This window comes from Anopheles cruzii, mitochondrion (assembly GCF_943734635.1).
Source record: "Anopheles cruzii mitochondrion, complete genome".
Classification (NCBI taxonomy): Eukaryota; Metazoa; Arthropoda; class Insecta; order Diptera; family Culicidae; genus Anopheles; species Anopheles cruzii.
The window spans coordinates 1-15287 of record NC_044647.1 but is presented as its reverse complement, the minus strand read 5'-3'; the positions used below and the strand labels follow the sequence as shown (position 1 = coordinate 15287).

The window sequence follows — 15287 nt, the reverse complement described above, 5'->3', positions numbered from 1 at the left end:
TAAAATAGATTTATATAAATTATTAATTAATTATAAGCATAATTAATTAAATATATATTATATATATAAATATAAAATTTTATATATATATATATTATATATTAATATATTTAATTTATAAATAAATATTATTTATTTATATATTATTTTATTCTAGTTAAAAATTTTTATTTATATTTTATTTTACATGTAAATTTATGTAAGAATTATTATTAATTTTAAAAATTAATAAATATAATTTTATTCGCAGTAATTAATATTAATAATAAAAGCAATTTTGAATTAATAATAATATATAGTATTGGTAAAATTTGTGCCAGCTACTGCGGTTATACAAATGATGCAAATAAAAATTTTTAGTATTAGTTAAATGAATATTTATTTTAATTTTTTTTTAAATTTATTAGGTGAAATTTTTAAATTTATTTATAATTAATTTAATTTTTAATTTAAGCTATAAAAATTTTATTATAAACTAGGATTAGATACCCTATTATTAAAATTAAATAATTATTATACTTAAGTAGTATTAGTTATATTCTTAAAATTTAAAGAATTTGGCGGTGTTTTAGTCTATTTAGAGGAATCTGTTCTGTAATTGATAATCCACATTGGACCTTACTTAATTTTGTTTTCAATTTGTATATCATCGTCATCAGAATATATTATAAGATTAATAAATTTCTTAATATTAAAATAAATAAAATGTCAGATCAAGGTGCAGTTTATGGTTAAGTAGAAATGGATTACAATAAATTTATTTAAATGGATTATTTTTTGAAAATGATAAAAATATGAAAGTGGATTTAATAGTAATATAAAATAGATTATTTATATGATTATAGCTCTAAAACATGCACACATCGCCCGTCGCTCTCATTTTTAAAATGAGATAAGTCGTAACATAGTAGATGTACTGGAAAGTGTATCTAGATTGACAATTTAAAGCTTAATGAGTAAAGTATTTCATTTACATTGAAAAGAAATTTGTGCAATTCAATTTAAATTGATTTTTTTTTTTTTATTAATTATTTTTTTTTATAAATTTAATAATAAAATTAATTTTAATATTAAGTGTTTTAGTAATTTTTAATGAATTAATAATTTTAATTATAGTTTAATAGTATTTTAAAAGAATATTGAAATAAATTGAAAAATTTTTATTTTTAAAGAAAATTTTATTTATTGTACCTTGTGTATCAGGGTTTATTAAATAATTAATTATTATATTAATTTTTCTCGAATTTTAAAGATTTAATTAATATATAAAAGTTATTGTGAAATAATTATTTTTAATATTTAATTAGAAATGAAATGTTAATCGTTTTAAAATATATCTAGTTTTTTAAGAAATAAATTTAATTTAGTTTAATTATTTTATTTAATTAATTATTTAAATTAAATAAATAATTAAAATAATATTTTAAGGGATAAGCTTTAAAATAAATTTTTAAATTTTTAATAATTAAAAAAATAATTGTAAGCTTAAAAATAGTTATTATTAATAAATTTGTTATAATTTATTTTTTATTTAAAATTATTTATTTTAAATTAAATTTTTTATTAAAATATAATATTTAATTAAAAAATATTAAAAATTATGATAAAATTAGTATATAAATTTTTATATGATAATTAAATTGAAAGGTTTTTATGAAGAATTCGGCAAATTTAATATATTCACCTGTTTAACAAAAACATGTCTTTTTGTATTTTATTTAAAGTCTAACCTGCCCACTGAAATTTAAAGGGCCGCGGTATTTTGACCGTGCGAAGGTAGCATAATCAATAGTTTTTTAATTGAAGGCTAGTATGAATGGTTGAATGAGATATATACTGTTTTTTAAAAATTTTATTAGAATTTTATTTTTTAATTAAAAAGTTAAAATAAAATTAAAAGACGAGAAGACCCTATAGATCTTTATTTTTATAAATTATAAATTATAAAGAATTTAAAAATTTTTATTTTTAATAAAATTTTATTGGGGTGATATTAAAATTTAATAAACTTTTATTTATTTTTTACATTGATTTATGAAACTAAGATCCTGTTTTATGGATTAAAAAATTAAGTTACCTTAGGGATAACAGCGTAATTTTTTTAGAGAGTTCTTATCGATAAAAAAGATTGCGACCTCGATGTTGGATTAAGAGTTATTTTTAGGTGTAGAAGTTTAAAGTTTAGGTCTGTTCGACCTTTTGATTCTTACATGATCTGAGTTCAAACCGGCGTAAGCCAGGTTGGTTTCTATCTTTAATAAATTATTATATTGTAGTACGAAAGGACCTAATATATAAAATATAATTTTATTGAAATTGAAAATTATTAATATTATTTACTATTTTGGCAGAATAATGCAATAAATTTAGAAAAAAAGGATTTTTTACTATTTTGGCAGAATAATGCAATAAATTTAGAATTTATAAATATAATTTTTAATTATAAATAGTATTTTTTTTTTTTTTTTTTTTTTTTTTTTTTTTGTTTTATATAGATTTATTATTATCACTAATTGGAAGTTTATTATTAGTTATTGGAGTAATAGTTGGAGTAGCTTTTTTAACTTTATTAGAACGTAAAGTTTTGGGGTATATTCAAATTCGTAAAGGGCCTAATAAAGTAGGGTTTAACGGGTTATTACAACCTTTTAGTGATGCTGTGAAATTATTTAGTAAGGAACAAACTTATCCTTTAGTTTCTAATTATATTTCTTATTATTTTTCTCCTATTTTTTCTTTATTTTTATCTTTATTAATTTGAATATGTATTCCTTATTTAATTAAATTATATTCTTTTAATTTAGGTATTTTATTTTTTTTATGTTGTACAAGTTTAGGGGTTTATACTGTTATAATCGCTGGGTGATCTTCTAATTCAAATTATGCGTTATTAGGGGGACTTCGGGCAGTTGCTCAAACAATTTCTTATGAAGTTAGTTTAGCATTAATTTTATTAAGTTTTATTTTTTTAATTGGTAATTATAATTTTTTGAGATTTTTTAATTATCAGTTTAATAATTGATTTATTTTTTTTTGTTTTCCTTTAGGATTAGTTTGATTAGCTTCTTGTTTAGCGGAAACTAATCGAACTCCTTTTGATTTTGCAGAAGGAGAGTCAGAATTAGTTTCTGGATTTAATGTTGAATATAGAAGAGGAGGATTTGCTTTAATTTTTTTAGCTGAGTATTCTAGAATTTTATTTATAAGAATATTGTTTGTTGTAATTTTTTTAGGTGCAGATATTTATAGATTAATATTTTTTTTAAAATTAAGATTTATTTCTTTTGTTTTTATTTGAGTTCGAGGGACTTTACCTCGTTTTCGATATGATAAATTAATATATTTAGCTTGAAAAAGATTTTTGCCTTTTTCATTAAATTATTTGTTTTTTTTTATTGGAATTAAAATTTTTTTTATTTCTTTATTATTTTAATTTTTTTTTTTTTTTTTTTTTTTTTTAAATTAATAGAAGATTTGACTTCTTTCTTATGTTTTCAAGACATATGCTATAAAAGCTTATTAATTTTTTTTTTTAATTTAATAATTTATCTCAAAATTTGGCTACTATTGGATTAATTAAAAAATATGAAAAATATAAAACAGTTAAAATTTGTCCAGTTAAAACATAAGGGTCTTCTACTGGTCGGGCTCCAATTCATGTTAATAATGAAGCTACAATTACTATGTTTCAAAATAGAATTTGGTTTAAAGGATAAAATTGTAACCCTCGGAATTTACTTTGATGTGTAAAAGGTAAAATTAATAAAATTGCAATAGATAAAACTAAAGCAATTACTCCTCCTAGTTTATTAGGAATTGATCGTAAAATAGCGTATGCAAATAAAAAATATCATTCAGGTTGAATATGAACAGGGGTTACTAAAGGGTTAGCTGGAATAAAATTTTCTGGGTCTATTAATAAATAATTGAATTTTCAAATAAAAGCTAATAAAATTCATAAAAAAATAATAAATCCAAAAATATCCTTATAAATAAAATATGGATGAAATGGAATTTTGTCTACATTACTATTTAATCCTAATGGGTTATTTGATCCTGTTTGATGAAGAAATAATAAATGAATTATTATTAAAGCTAAAATAATAAAAGGAAAAATAAAATGAAAAGTAAAAAATCGTGTTAATGTAGCGTTATCTACAGCAAATCCTCCTCAAATTCATTGGACTAAGTCTATTCCTAGGTATGGAACTGCTGATAATAAATTTGTAATTACTGTTGCTCCTCAAAAAGATATTTGTCCTCAAGGTAATACGTAACCTAAAAATCCAGTTGCTATAGTTAAAAATAAAATAATAACTCCTGTATTTCATGTTATATGGTATAAATATGATTCGTAATATACTCCTCGTCCAACATGAATAAATAAACAAGCAAAAAAAAAAGAAGCTCCATTAGCATGGCAAATTCGTAAAAATCAACCATTATTTACATCTCGACAAATATGATTTACTCTATTAAAAGCTGTTTCAATGTCTGCGGCATAATGTATAGCTAAAAATAAACCAGTTAAAATTTGAAGTATTAAACATAATCCTAATAATGAACCAAAATTTCATCAAGCTGAAATATTTGAAGGAGCAGGAAGATCTACAAGAGCATTATTTACAATTTGAATTAAAGGGTGAGTTTTTCGAATTGGTTTATTCATTTTTTTTTTTTTTTTTTTTTTTTTTTAGTTTATAGGTCGTAATGGTCCGTAAAATTTTTTTGTAATTTTTACTGTTACTAATAATGTTAAAAATAAATAATTAATTAATAATAAAGTAATTATATTAATTGGGAAATTGTATATTTTATTTAAAGATAATATATTTTCATTGATTAAATTATTAAAATTTAAAATTTTTTCTATTTCTAAATTTGTAATAAATTGTTCGATTAAAGTTTTATCTAAAAATAAAAAAATTATTATAAAAAATATAAAGATTATAAATCTTATTAAAGATAATCTGAAAGATATATTAAATATTTCATTTGAAGATAAAGAAGTAACATAAATAAATAAAATTAATATTCCACCTAAAAAAATTAAAAATAAAATGTAAGAAAATCAAAAAGTTTTCACATAGATTCCTGTTAATAGGCACGTTAAAAAGGTTTGAATTAATAATATTAATCCTATAGATAAGGGGTGACTTATTTGTATAAAAATAAAGCTTATAATTAAACAAGTAGATATAATAATTAATTTTATTTTTTCAAGAAATAGTTTTATTTAAAATATTAATTTTGGGAATTAATGATAAAGAAGTTTCTTTTTTCTTGAAGTTTAAAAAGATTTAATCTTATTTTTAGTTTACAAGACTAATGTTTTTGTTAAACTATTTAAACTTTTTTTTTTTTTTTTTTTTTTTTTTTTTTTTTTTTTTTTTTATGTCAAATTTTTTATTATATTATTTTATAATAATTATATTTTTATTTGGGTGTATAGTTTTTGTTTCTAATCGAAAACATTTATTATCTGTTTTATTAAGTTTAGAATTTATAGTTTTAAGTCTTTTTATTTTTTTTTTTTTTTATTTAAATTTTATAGGATTTGAAAGCTATTTTAGAATATTTTTTTTAACTTTTTGTGTATGTGAAGGAGTTCTTGGTTTATCAATTTTAGTTTCTATAATTCGTACTCATGGTAATGATTATTTTCAAAGTTTTTCTGTTCTTCAATGTTAATGTTAAAGTTTGTTTTTATATTAGTAATTATTTTTTTCTTTTCTTTTTTAGAACGATTTTATTGAATGGTACAAAATTTAATTTTTTTAGTTGGATTTTTGTTTATAATTAAAATTAATTTTTTGAGTTATTTTACTTATATTAGTTATATGTTTGGATTGGATATAATTTCTTATGGATTAATTTTATTAAGCTTTTGAATTTGTGGATTAATATTAATAGCTAGAGAAAAAATTTATTTATTAAATAATTACAAAAATTTTTTTGTTTTTATGTTAATAATGTTATTGATAATGTTGTTATTAACATTTAGTTCAATAAGAATATTTATATTTTATTTATTTTTTGAAGCTAGTTTAATTCCTACTTTATTTTTAATTTTAGGATGAGGGTACCAGCCTGAACGTTTACAAGCGGGTATTTATTTATTATTTTATACTTTATTGGCTTCTTTACCTTTATTAATTGGAATTTTTTATATTTTAAACTTTAATAATACATTATCTTTTAATTTATTAATTAATGTTAGTTTTTTGAATATAAATTTATTATATTTATGTTTAATTTTTGCATTTTTAGTTAAAATGCCAATATTTTTAGTTCATTTATGACTGCCTAAGGCTCATGTTGAAGCTCCTGTTTCTGGGTCAATAATTTTAGCTGGGGTATTATTAAAGTTAGGAGGATATGGATTATTACGAATATTTTCATTATTACAAATTTCTGGAGTTAAGTATAATTATTGATTTATTAGAATTAGTTTAGTTGGAGGAGTTTTAATTAGATTAATTTGTTTGCGTCAAACAGATTTAAAGGCATTAATTGCTTATTCTTCTGTTGCTCATATAGGAATTGTTTTAAGAGGTTTATTAACTTTAACTTATTGAGGATTAACAGGGTCTTATGCATTAATAATTGCTCACGGGTTATGTTCTTCTGGGTTATTTTGTTTAGCTAATATTTCTTATGAACGAATAGGAAGACGAAGATTGTTAATTAATAAGGGGTTATTAAATTTTATGCCTTCTCTTAGATTATGATGATTTTTGTTATGTTCTGGTAATATGGCGGCACCTCCAACTTTAAATTTATTAGGAGAAATTTCTTTATTAAATAGAATTGTTAGATGGTCATGAGTTACAATAATTATATTATCTTTTTTATCTTTTTTTAGAGCTGCTTATTCTTTATATTTATTTGCTTATAGTCAACATGGAAAAATTTATTCTGGGAATTTTTTTTTTTCAGTAGGAAATGTTCGAGAATTTTTATTATTAATATTACATTGATTACCTTTAAATTTATTAATTTTAAAAAGAAATTTTTGTATATTATGAATTTAATTTTTTTTTTTTTTTTTTTTTTTTTTTTATTTAAATAGTTTAAAAAAAATATTGATTTGTGGTGTCAATGATATGAAATTTTCATTTTAGATCTTTTTTTTTTTTATCGTGAATAACTTAGTTAATTATTGTAAAAATAGTTTTTATATTTTAATTTTTATTAGAATTTCTTTATTTTTTTTTAGTTTAAAATTTTTATTTAATGATTTAATTTATTTTATTGAATGAGAAATTTTAACAATACAATCTATGTCAATTGTAATAACATTTTTATTTGATTGAATGAGTTTAATATTTATATCTTTTGTTTTATTAATTTCTTCTTTAGTTATTTTTTATAGAAATCAATATATGGAAGAAGACTATAATATTAATCGGTTTATTTTATTAGTATTAATATTTGTTATATCAATAATAATATTAATTATTAGTCCTAATTTAATTAGAATTTTATTAGGATGAGATGGATTAGGATTAGTTTCTTATTGTTTAGTTATTTATTTTCAAAATGTTAAATCTTATAATGCTGGGATATTAACTGCTTTGTCTAATCGAATTGGAGACGTAGCTTTATTATTAACAATTGCTTGAATATTAAATTATGGAAGTTGAAATTATATTTTTTATTTAGATTTAATAGGGAAAAATATAGAAATAATAATTATTGGAGGGTTAGTGATATTAGCCGCCATAACTAAAAGAGCTCAAATTCCTTTTTCTTCTTGGTTACCTGCTGCAATAGCTGCTCCTACCCCTGTTTCCGCTTTAGTGCATTCATCAACATTAGTTACAGCTGGGGTTTATTTATTAATTCGATTTAATATTTTATTAGTTAATTGATGAATAGGTCAATTTCTTTTATTAGTCTCTGGGTTAACAATATTTATAGCAGGATTAGGAGCAAATTTTGAATTTGATTTAAAAAAAATTATTGCTTTATCAACTTTAAGACAATTAGGACTAATAATAAGAATTTTATCTATAGGATATTATAATTTAGCTTTTTTTCATTTATTAACTCATGCTTTATTTAAAGCTTTATTATTTATATGTGCAGGATCTATTATTCATAATATAAAAAATTCTCAAGATATTCGAATAATAGGAAGACTAAGAATAAGAATGCCTTTAACGTGTAGTTGTTTTAATGTGGCTAATTTAGCGTTGTGTGGGATGCCTTTTTTGGCTGGATTTTATTCTAAAGATTTAATTTTAGAAATAGTAAGTTTATCTTATTTAAATTCTTTTTCTTTTTTTCTTTTTTTTTTTAGAACAGGATTAACTGTATGTTATTCATTTCGTTTAGTTTATTATTCAATAACTGGAGATTTTAATAGAAGAGTTTTACATCCTTTAAATGACAAGGGATGAACTATAATTTTTAGAATTTTTTTTTTAATAATTATAGCAATTATTGGAGGATCAATATTAAGATGATTAATATTTTTTAATCCAGCAATGATTTGTTTACCTTTAATTTTAAAAATATTAACTTTATTAGTTTGTATTTTAGGAGGAGTTATAGGGTATATTTTAAGAAACGTTAAATTATTTTTTATAAATAAATCTTTATATTATTATAATTTTGTTTGTTTTGTTGGGTCTATATGATTTATACCAATTATTTCTACTATTGGAGTAATTAATTATCCATTAAAATTAGGATTATATTCATATAAAAGTTTTGATCAAGGATGAAGAGAATTTTTTGGGGCACAAATATTATATTTTAAATTAAAATCTTATTCTTTATATTTACAAGAATTTCAAAATAATAATTTAAAAATTTATATATTAAGATATATATTATGATTTATTGTATTATTAATGTTAAGTATATTTTTAATTTAATTTTTTTTTTTTTTTTTATTTAAATAGCTTATAAAAAAGAGTATGACATTGAAGATGTTAGGGAGATTGTTAAATCTTTAAATATTTATAAAAAAATAAATTTTTATTTTTACATTGAAAATGTAATGTTTTTGTTAAACTATATAAATTTTTTTTTTTTTTGAAATATGTAGATCAAGAAAAAGCTGCTAACTTTATTCTTTAATGGTTTAATTCCATTTATATTTCTTTAATTGGAATTTTAAGAATTCAATTTTATCATTAACAGTGATATACCTCTTTTTGGTTTCAATTAATAAGGTAAATTGAAATTTCAATACTTTTTAAATGCAAATTAAATGTTATAATTAACTATAACCCTAAAATATGGGTGAATTTCACCTAAAATTAGGCCGAAACTAATTGCAATTTATCGCTTCATATTTTTTTTTTTTTAATTATTTCATTCTAAGGCTCCTTGGTTTCATTCGTGGTAAAGCCCAATTAATAAAATAAAAATAAAAAATAATCTTGTAATTGATCAATTTATTAAATTAGAAGATTTAATGATTATAATTATTGGTAATAATAATGCAATTTCTACGTCAAAAATTAAAAAAATAATTGCAATTAAAAAAAACCGTAAAGAAAAAGGTAATCGTGATGAATTTATTGGGTCAAATCCACATTCAAATGGAGAACATTTTTCTCGGTCTAATAAAGTTTTTTTTGATAATAAAGTAGCTAATATTATTACAACAATAGTAATAATAAAAATAATAATAGTTATTGAAGAAATTAATAATATTATTTATACTAAAATTTTTTAGTCCTTGTGATTGGAAGTCACATATACATAGATATACTTTATAAATTTTTATCTACCTCATCAATAAATAGAAATGTATAAAAATAATCAAACAACATCTACAAAATGTCAGTATCAAGCAGCTGCTTCAAATCCAAAATGATGATTTTTTGAAAAATGATAATTAATATGTCGTAAAAAACAAATTAATAAAAAAGTTGTTCCAATTAAAACATGTAGTCCATGGAATCCTGTTGCTATAAAAAAAGTAGACCCATAAACAGCGTCTGCAATTGAAAAAGGAGCTTCAATATATTCATAAGCTTGAAGAATAGTGAAATAAACTCCTAAAACAATAGTAAAAAATAATCTTTGAGTTGTTTGAGAATGATTTCCTTCCATTAATGCATGGTGAGCTCAAGTTACAGTTACCCCAGAAGCTAATAAAATTGCTGTATTTAATAAAGGAATTTGAAAAGGGTTAAAAGCTAAAATCCCAACTGGAGGTCATGTTATTCCTAATTCGATTGTTGGAGATAGTCTTCTATGAAAAAAAGCTCAAAAAAATGAAATAAAGAAAAAAATTTCAGAAACAATAAATAAAATTATTCCTCATCGTAAACCAATTGTTACAGAATATGTATGTAACCCTTGAAAAGTCCCTTCTCGTGAAATATCCCGTCATCATTGATATATAGTTAATAAGGTGATAATATTTCCTAAAATAAATAAAGTTATTGTATATTGATGAAATCATTGAACTAATCCAGAAACTGTAGTTATAGCCCCGATAGCCCCTGTTAAAGGTCAAGGTCTATAATCTACTAAATGAAAAGAGTGATTTGCGTGTGTTGACATTTTTTTTTTTTAATTAACTTCTCTTGAGTAAAGAGTTCTTAATACAGCAAAAACATATGATTGAATAATAGCAACTGCTGATTCAAGTACAAGTAAAGCAATTTGTGTAATTAAAATTAATGATAAAATGAGGTAATTACTTGCTATTGGTCCTGTGTTTCCTAATAAAGTTATTAATAAATGTCCAGCAATTATATTAGCTGTTAATCGAACAGCTAAAGTTCCTGGTCGAATTACATTACTAATTGTTTCAATACATACCATAAAAGGTATTAATACTGCAGGAGTTCCTTGAGGAACTAAATGAGCAAATATATGTTGAGTATGATTAATTCATCCATATAATATAAAACTTAATCATAATGGGAAAGCTAAAGCTAATGTTAAAGTTAAATGACTTGTACTAGTAAAAATATAAGGAAATAATCCTAAAAAATTATTGAATATAATTAATGTAAACAATGAAATAAACATTAAAGTTCTTCCATTATGCCCAGAAAGACCTAATAATGTCTTAAATTCCTTATGTAAAGTTAATAAAATATTATTTCATATTATTTGAAATCGATTAGGAAGTAATCAATAAGAAAAAGGAATTAAAATTAATCCTAAAAAAGTTCTTAATCAATTTAAAGATAAATTTAAAATAGTTGTTGAAGGGTCAAAAACGGAAAATAAATTAGTTATCATTTTCAATTTAAAGAAGTTGATTGAGTAGTTAAAGATTGAGAAGTTTTTATTGGAGTATATAAAACACAATAGTAATTTAATATATTAAAAATTACTAAAGTAAATGAAAAAATTAAAAATAAAATTAATCAATTAATTGGGGCTATTTGTGGTATTAAAAAATATTAGATTAAACTAATTTTTTTAGTTTGACATACTAAGGTTTTTATGAAACTAATTTTTTTTTTTTTTTTTTTTTCATTAGAAGTAAGTGCTAATTTACTATAATATGATTTAAGAGATCATTACTTGCTTTCAGTCATCTAATGTTTTTTTTTTTAATTTAATTGAGAAGAAACTCATTTAATAAAATAATTTATAGGAACTCTTTCAATTACAATTGGTATAAAACTATGGTTAGCTCCACAAATTTCAGAACATTGTCCAAAAAAAAGACCTGGTCGGTTTATTAAAAAATTAAGTTGGTTTAATCGACCGGGGGTTGCATCAACCTTTACCCCTAAAGATGGAATTGTTCATGAATGAAGAACATCTGTAGCTGTAACTAAAACTCGAATTTGATTATTTATTGGTAAAATAATTCGATTATCAACATCTAATAAACGAAACCCTCTTATTTCTAATTCATTAGTAGGAATTATATAAGAGTCAAATTCTAAATTTAAAAAATCTGAATATTCATAACTTCAATATCATTGGTGTCCTACAGATTTTAAGGTTAATGAAGGAGTATTAATTTCATCTATTAAGTATAATAATCGTAAAGAAGGAAAGGCAATAAATATTAAAATAATAGCTGGTAATACAGTTCAAATAATTTCAATTGTTTGACCATGAAGAAGAAATCGATTAGTAAAATTATTAAATATTAATATTCCTATAATGTAGCTTACTAAAATTGTAATTATTGTTAAAATTAAAAGAGTGTGATCATGAAAAAAATTTAATTGTTCTATTAAAGGAGATGTTCTATCTTGTAATCCTAAATTTGCTCATGTTGCCATTTTTCTAATAAAAGATAAAATCTTTATATATGAAGCTTAAATTCATTGCACTAATCTGCCATATTAGATTTTTTTTTTTTTTAATTAGATGATAAAAACAAAAATTCTGCGTAAGTATGTTCAGCAGGAGGAAGTGTATGATATCATTCAATAGATGAAGATAGTTGTATTGGGAAAGAAGGTGTTCGTTGAGTAATCATTCTTTCTCAAATAATGAATAAAAAATAAATGATTGCAAATAAAGAAATAGTTCTTCCTAAAGAAGAAACAATATTTCAAGCTAAATAACTATCTGGGAAATCTGAATAACGTCGAGGTATTCCGGCTAGCCCTAAAAAATGTTGAGGGAAAAAAGTTAAATTTACTCCAATAAATATTATTGAAAATTGAATTTTTAATCAACTTGGGTTTATTGTTAATCCTGTTAATAAAGGGTATCAATGGACAAATCCAGCTATAATAGCAAACACAGCTCCCATTGATAAAACATAATGAAAATGAGCTACTACATAATAAGTATCATGTAAAACAATATCAATTGATGAGTTAGCTAAAACAACCCCAGTTAATCCTCCAACTGTAAATAAAAAAACAAATCCAAAAGATCATAATATAGCAGGGCTATAAGTAAGTTGTGTTCCATGTAAAGTAGCTAATCATCTAAAAATTTTAATTCCTGTTGGTACAGCAATAATCATAGTGGCTGAAGTAAAATATGCTCGAGTATCTACATCTATTCCAACTGTAAATATATGATGAGCTCATACAATAAATCCTAATAATCCAATAGCTAATATTGCATAAATTATTCCTAAATTTCCAAAAGTTTCCTTCTTTCCTCTTTCTTGAGTAATAATGTGTGAAATTATACCAAATCCTGGTAAAATTAAAATATAAACTTCAGGATGACCAAAAAATCAAAATAAATGTTGGTATAAAATTGGGTCTCCTCCTCCTGCTGGGTCAAAAAATGAAGTATTTAAATTTCGATCAGTTAAAAGTATAGTAATAGCTCCGGCTAAAACAGGTAAAGATAAAAGTAATAAAATTGCAGTAATAACTACTGATCACACAAATAAAGGTATTCGGTCTAATGTAATACCAGGAGATCGCATATTAATAACTGTAGTAATAAAATTTACTGCACCTAAAATTGAAGAAATCCCTGCTAAATGTAAAGAAAAAATTGCTAAATCTACAGAAGCTCCAGCATGGGCAATCCCTGAAGATAAAGGAGGGTATACTGTTCATCCTGTCCCAGCCCCATTTTCTACTATACTTCTTGAAACTAATAGAGTTAAAGAAGGAGGTAATATTCAAAATCTTATATTATTTATTCGAGGGAAAGCTATATCGGGGGCTCCTAATATTAATGGAACTAATCAATTTCCAAATCCTCCAATTATAATAGGTATAACTATAAAAAAAATTATAATAAAAGCATGAGCAGTAACAATAACATTATAAATTTGGTCATCTCCAATAAATGCTCCAGGATGTCCTAATTCTGCTCGTACTAAAATTCTTAATGAAGTTCCAACTATTCCAGCTCAAGCCCCAAAAATAAAATATAAAGTACCAATATCTTTATGATTTGTAGAAAATAATCATTGTCGCAAGATTAAATGGCTGATAATAGGTAATAAATTGTAAATTTATTTATGGGAAAATTTTCTCTTTAATCATTTTAGCTTTATAGTCAATAATGATGTTAGACTGCAATTCTAAAGGAATAATTAAAATTATTAAAGCTTAAGAATTAAATGATTATTACAAATAATTTCAGCTTTGAAGGCTATTAGTTTTATTAACTTAAATTCTTTTTTTTTTTTTTTTATAAAATTAGGTAAATTAATGAAATAATTATTAACCCTATGATAGAAAAAAAATTTATAGTTAAAATAAAAGTTATATTTTTATTGCTAAAGTTATTCATTAACATTCAAGAATTTTTATTGAAATTTAATATAAAAATACTGTAAGAAAGACGAAGGTAAAAATATAAAGTAATTAAAGTTAAACAAACTCTAATAGTTAAAATAAATAATTGATTTATATTAATTAAATTTTGGATAACTAATCATTTTGGTAAAAAGCCTAAAAATGGAGGTAATCCTCCTAAAGATAAAAAATTTAAAAAAATTAATAATTTAATAATTGGATTTATTATACTAATATTAAAAATTTGGTTAAAATAAAATAATTTAAAATTATTGAATAAAATAATAATAGAAAAAGATAAAAAAGAATAGAAGAAAAAATAAGATAATCAAATTAATTCATTATTTATTATTGCTAATAACATTCATCCTAAATGATTAATAGAAGAAAATGCTATTAATTTTCGTAAGGAGGTTTGATTTAATCCTATTAAAGATCCAATTAATATAGATAAAATAATTGATATTATAAAAAAATTGTATATATAATTATAAGAAATTAATATTATAGGAGCTAATTTTTGTCATGTTATTAAAATTAATCCATTAATTCATCTTAATCCTTCTATTACTTCAGGGAATCAAAAATGAAAGGGGGCTGCCCCACTTTTTAATAATAAAGTAGATAAAATTAGAACTTCATTAATTTTATTAATTAAATAAAAATTATTATTATAAAAAAATAGTAATATAATAATTGCAAATAATAAAATTGAAGAAGCAAAAGCTTGAATTAAAAAGTATTTTAATGATCTTTCTGATGTTAATAAATTTTTTTTATTATCATTTATTAGGGGGATAAAAGATAATAAATTAATTTCTAACCCTATTCATGCTCCTAATCAAGAATTTGAAGAAATTGTTATAAAAGTTCCAAAAATTAAAGTAAAAAAAAAAATATTATTAGAAATTTTCTTGATTAAAAAGAAAAGGATTATAACCTTTATAAGTGGGGTATGAACCCAATAGCTTAATTAGCTTATCTTTTTTATATTTTAGTGTACGAAGCACAATAGATTTTGATTCTTTTAGAGATAGTTTAATTCTATTAAATATAATGAATGAAATATTAAATTTCATGATTTACCCTATCAAGGTAATCCTTTTTATCAGGCAATTCATT

The 15287-nt window shown here is 21.6% G+C and overlaps 13 protein-coding genes and 24 non-coding genes across 37 annotated transcripts; 15 read left to right on the top strand and 22 right to left on the bottom strand. All coding sequences in view use genetic code 5, as the record gives it.

Moving 5' to 3' along the window:
* Positions 1 to 140: 140 nt before the first annotated feature.
* Positions 141 to 939, top strand: F6C72_mgr01. Its single transcript has one exon. It is a non-coding gene; the product is annotated as a 12S ribosomal RNA (ribosomal RNA).
* trnV(gta) lies at positions 939 to 1010 on the top strand. Its single transcript has one exon. It is a non-coding gene; the product is annotated as a tRNA-Val (tRNA).
* A 13-nt stretch (positions 1011 to 1023) lies between these two features.
* Positions 1024 to 2380, top strand: F6C72_mgr02. Its single transcript has one exon. It is a non-coding gene; the product is annotated as a 16S ribosomal RNA (ribosomal RNA).
* A 6-nt stretch (positions 2381 to 2386) lies between these two features.
* On the top strand, positions 2387 to 2452 carry trnL(cta). The gene has a single exon. It is a non-coding gene; the product is annotated as a tRNA-Leu (tRNA).
* A 30-nt stretch (positions 2453 to 2482) lies between these two features.
* ND1 (NADH dehydrogenase subunit 1) lies at positions 2483 to 3433 on the top strand. Its single transcript has one exon. It carries the CDS (start codon positions 2483 to 2485, stop codon positions 3431 to 3433), a length of 951 nt encoding a protein of 316 aa, YP_009689512.1.
* A 26-nt stretch (positions 3434 to 3459) lies between these two features.
* Positions 3460 to 3525, bottom strand: trnS(tca). The gene has a single exon. It is a non-coding gene; the product is annotated as a tRNA-Ser (tRNA).
* Positions 3526 to 3532: 7 nt separating this feature from the next.
* On the bottom strand, positions 3533 to 4669 carry CYTB (cytochrome b). The gene has a single exon. The coding sequence runs from the start codon at positions 4667 to 4669 to the stop codon at positions 3533 to 3535; it is 1137 nt and encodes a 378-aa protein (YP_009689511.1).
* A 24-nt stretch (positions 4670 to 4693) lies between these two features.
* Positions 4694 to 5215, bottom strand: ND6 (NADH dehydrogenase subunit 6). Its single transcript has one exon. It carries the CDS (start codon positions 5213 to 5215, stop codon positions 4694 to 4696), a length of 522 nt encoding a protein of 173 aa, YP_009689510.1.
* A 5-nt stretch (positions 5216 to 5220) lies between these two features.
* Positions 5221 to 5287, top strand: trnP(cca). Its single transcript has one exon. It is a non-coding gene; the product is annotated as a tRNA-Pro (tRNA).
* Positions 5288 to 5352, bottom strand: trnT(aca). The gene has a single exon. It is a non-coding gene; the product is annotated as a tRNA-Thr (tRNA).
* Positions 5353 to 5394: 42 nt separating this feature from the next.
* On the top strand, positions 5395 to 5691 carry ND4L (NADH dehydrogenase subunit 4L). The gene has a single exon. It carries the CDS (start codon positions 5395 to 5397, stop codon positions 5689 to 5691), a length of 297 nt encoding a protein of 98 aa, YP_009689509.1.
* Positions 5691 to 7034, top strand: ND4 (NADH dehydrogenase subunit 4). Its single transcript has one exon. The coding sequence runs from the start codon at positions 5691 to 5693 to the stop codon at positions 7032 to 7034; it is 1344 nt and encodes a 447-aa protein (YP_009689508.1).
* Positions 7035 to 7062: 28 nt separating this feature from the next.
* Positions 7063 to 7127, top strand: trnH(cac). The gene has a single exon. It is a non-coding gene; the product is annotated as a tRNA-His (tRNA).
* A 12-nt stretch (positions 7128 to 7139) lies between these two features.
* On the top strand, positions 7140 to 8885 carry ND5 (NADH dehydrogenase subunit 5). The gene has a single exon. It carries the CDS (start codon positions 7140 to 7142, stop codon positions 8883 to 8885), a length of 1746 nt encoding a protein of 581 aa, YP_009689507.1.
* A 17-nt stretch (positions 8886 to 8902) lies between these two features.
* trnF(ttc) lies at positions 8903 to 8969 on the top strand. The gene has a single exon. It is a non-coding gene; the product is annotated as a tRNA-Phe (tRNA).
* On the bottom strand, positions 8968 to 9034 carry trnE(gaa). The gene has a single exon. It is a non-coding gene; the product is annotated as a tRNA-Glu (tRNA).
* Positions 9035 to 9047: 13 nt separating this feature from the next.
* trnS(agc) lies at positions 9048 to 9114 on the top strand. Its single transcript has one exon. It is a non-coding gene; the product is annotated as a tRNA-Ser (tRNA).
* Positions 9114 to 9181, bottom strand: trnN(aac). The gene has a single exon. It is a non-coding gene; the product is annotated as a tRNA-Asn (tRNA).
* On the bottom strand, positions 9182 to 9246 carry trnA(gca). Its single transcript has one exon. It is a non-coding gene; the product is annotated as a tRNA-Ala (tRNA).
* Positions 9247 to 9310, bottom strand: trnR(cga). The gene has a single exon. It is a non-coding gene; the product is annotated as a tRNA-Arg (tRNA).
* Positions 9311 to 9318: 8 nt separating this feature from the next.
* On the bottom strand, positions 9319 to 9672 carry ND3 (NADH dehydrogenase subunit 3). The gene has a single exon. It carries the CDS (start codon positions 9670 to 9672, stop codon positions 9319 to 9321), a length of 354 nt encoding a protein of 117 aa, YP_009689506.1.
* trnG(gga) lies at positions 9673 to 9739 on the bottom strand. The gene has a single exon. It is a non-coding gene; the product is annotated as a tRNA-Gly (tRNA).
* Positions 9740 to 9741: 2 nt separating this feature from the next.
* Positions 9742 to 10530, bottom strand: COX3 (cytochrome c oxidase subunit III). Its single transcript has one exon. It carries the CDS (start codon positions 10528 to 10530, stop codon positions 9742 to 9744), a length of 789 nt encoding a protein of 262 aa, YP_009689505.1.
* A 9-nt stretch (positions 10531 to 10539) lies between these two features.
* ATP6 (ATP synthase F0 subunit 6) lies at positions 10540 to 11220 on the bottom strand. Its single transcript has one exon. The coding sequence runs from the start codon at positions 11218 to 11220 to the stop codon at positions 10540 to 10542; it is 681 nt and encodes a 226-aa protein (YP_009689504.1).
* Positions 11214 to 11375, bottom strand: ATP8 (ATP synthase F0 subunit 8). Its single transcript has one exon. It carries the CDS (start codon positions 11373 to 11375, stop codon positions 11214 to 11216), a length of 162 nt encoding a protein of 53 aa, YP_009689503.1.
* On the bottom strand, positions 11376 to 11443 carry trnD(gac). The gene has a single exon. It is a non-coding gene; the product is annotated as a tRNA-Asp (tRNA).
* Positions 11444 to 11457: 14 nt separating this feature from the next.
* On the bottom strand, positions 11458 to 11528 carry trnK(aag). Its single transcript has one exon. It is a non-coding gene; the product is annotated as a tRNA-Lys (tRNA).
* A 9-nt stretch (positions 11529 to 11537) lies between these two features.
* COX2 (cytochrome c oxidase subunit II) lies at positions 11538 to 12224 on the bottom strand. Its single transcript has one exon. It carries the CDS (start codon positions 12222 to 12224, stop codon positions 11538 to 11540), a length of 687 nt encoding a protein of 228 aa, YP_009689502.1.
* A 2-nt stretch (positions 12225 to 12226) lies between these two features.
* On the bottom strand, positions 12227 to 12292 carry trnL(tta). Its single transcript has one exon. It is a non-coding gene; the product is annotated as a tRNA-Leu (tRNA).
* A 12-nt stretch (positions 12293 to 12304) lies between these two features.
* Positions 12305 to 13843, bottom strand: COX1 (cytochrome c oxidase subunit I). Its single transcript has one exon. It carries the CDS (start codon positions 13841 to 13843, stop codon positions 12305 to 12307), a length of 1539 nt encoding a protein of 512 aa, YP_009689501.1.
* Positions 13844 to 13909, top strand: trnY(tac). The gene has a single exon. It is a non-coding gene; the product is annotated as a tRNA-Tyr (tRNA).
* A 4-nt stretch (positions 13910 to 13913) lies between these two features.
* trnC(tgc) lies at positions 13914 to 13978 on the top strand. The gene has a single exon. It is a non-coding gene; the product is annotated as a tRNA-Cys (tRNA).
* trnW(tga) lies at positions 13978 to 14046 on the bottom strand. The gene has a single exon. It is a non-coding gene; the product is annotated as a tRNA-Trp (tRNA).
* Positions 14047 to 14058: 12 nt separating this feature from the next.
* On the bottom strand, positions 14059 to 15084 carry ND2 (NADH dehydrogenase subunit 2). The gene has a single exon. The coding sequence runs from the start codon at positions 15082 to 15084 to the stop codon at positions 14059 to 14061; it is 1026 nt and encodes a 341-aa protein (YP_009689500.1).
* trnM(atg) lies at positions 15085 to 15153 on the bottom strand. The gene has a single exon. It is a non-coding gene; the product is annotated as a tRNA-Met (tRNA).
* On the top strand, positions 15154 to 15222 carry trnQ(caa). The gene has a single exon. It is a non-coding gene; the product is annotated as a tRNA-Gln (tRNA).
* trnI(atc) lies at positions 15220 to 15287 on the bottom strand. Its single transcript has one exon. It is a non-coding gene; the product is annotated as a tRNA-Ile (tRNA).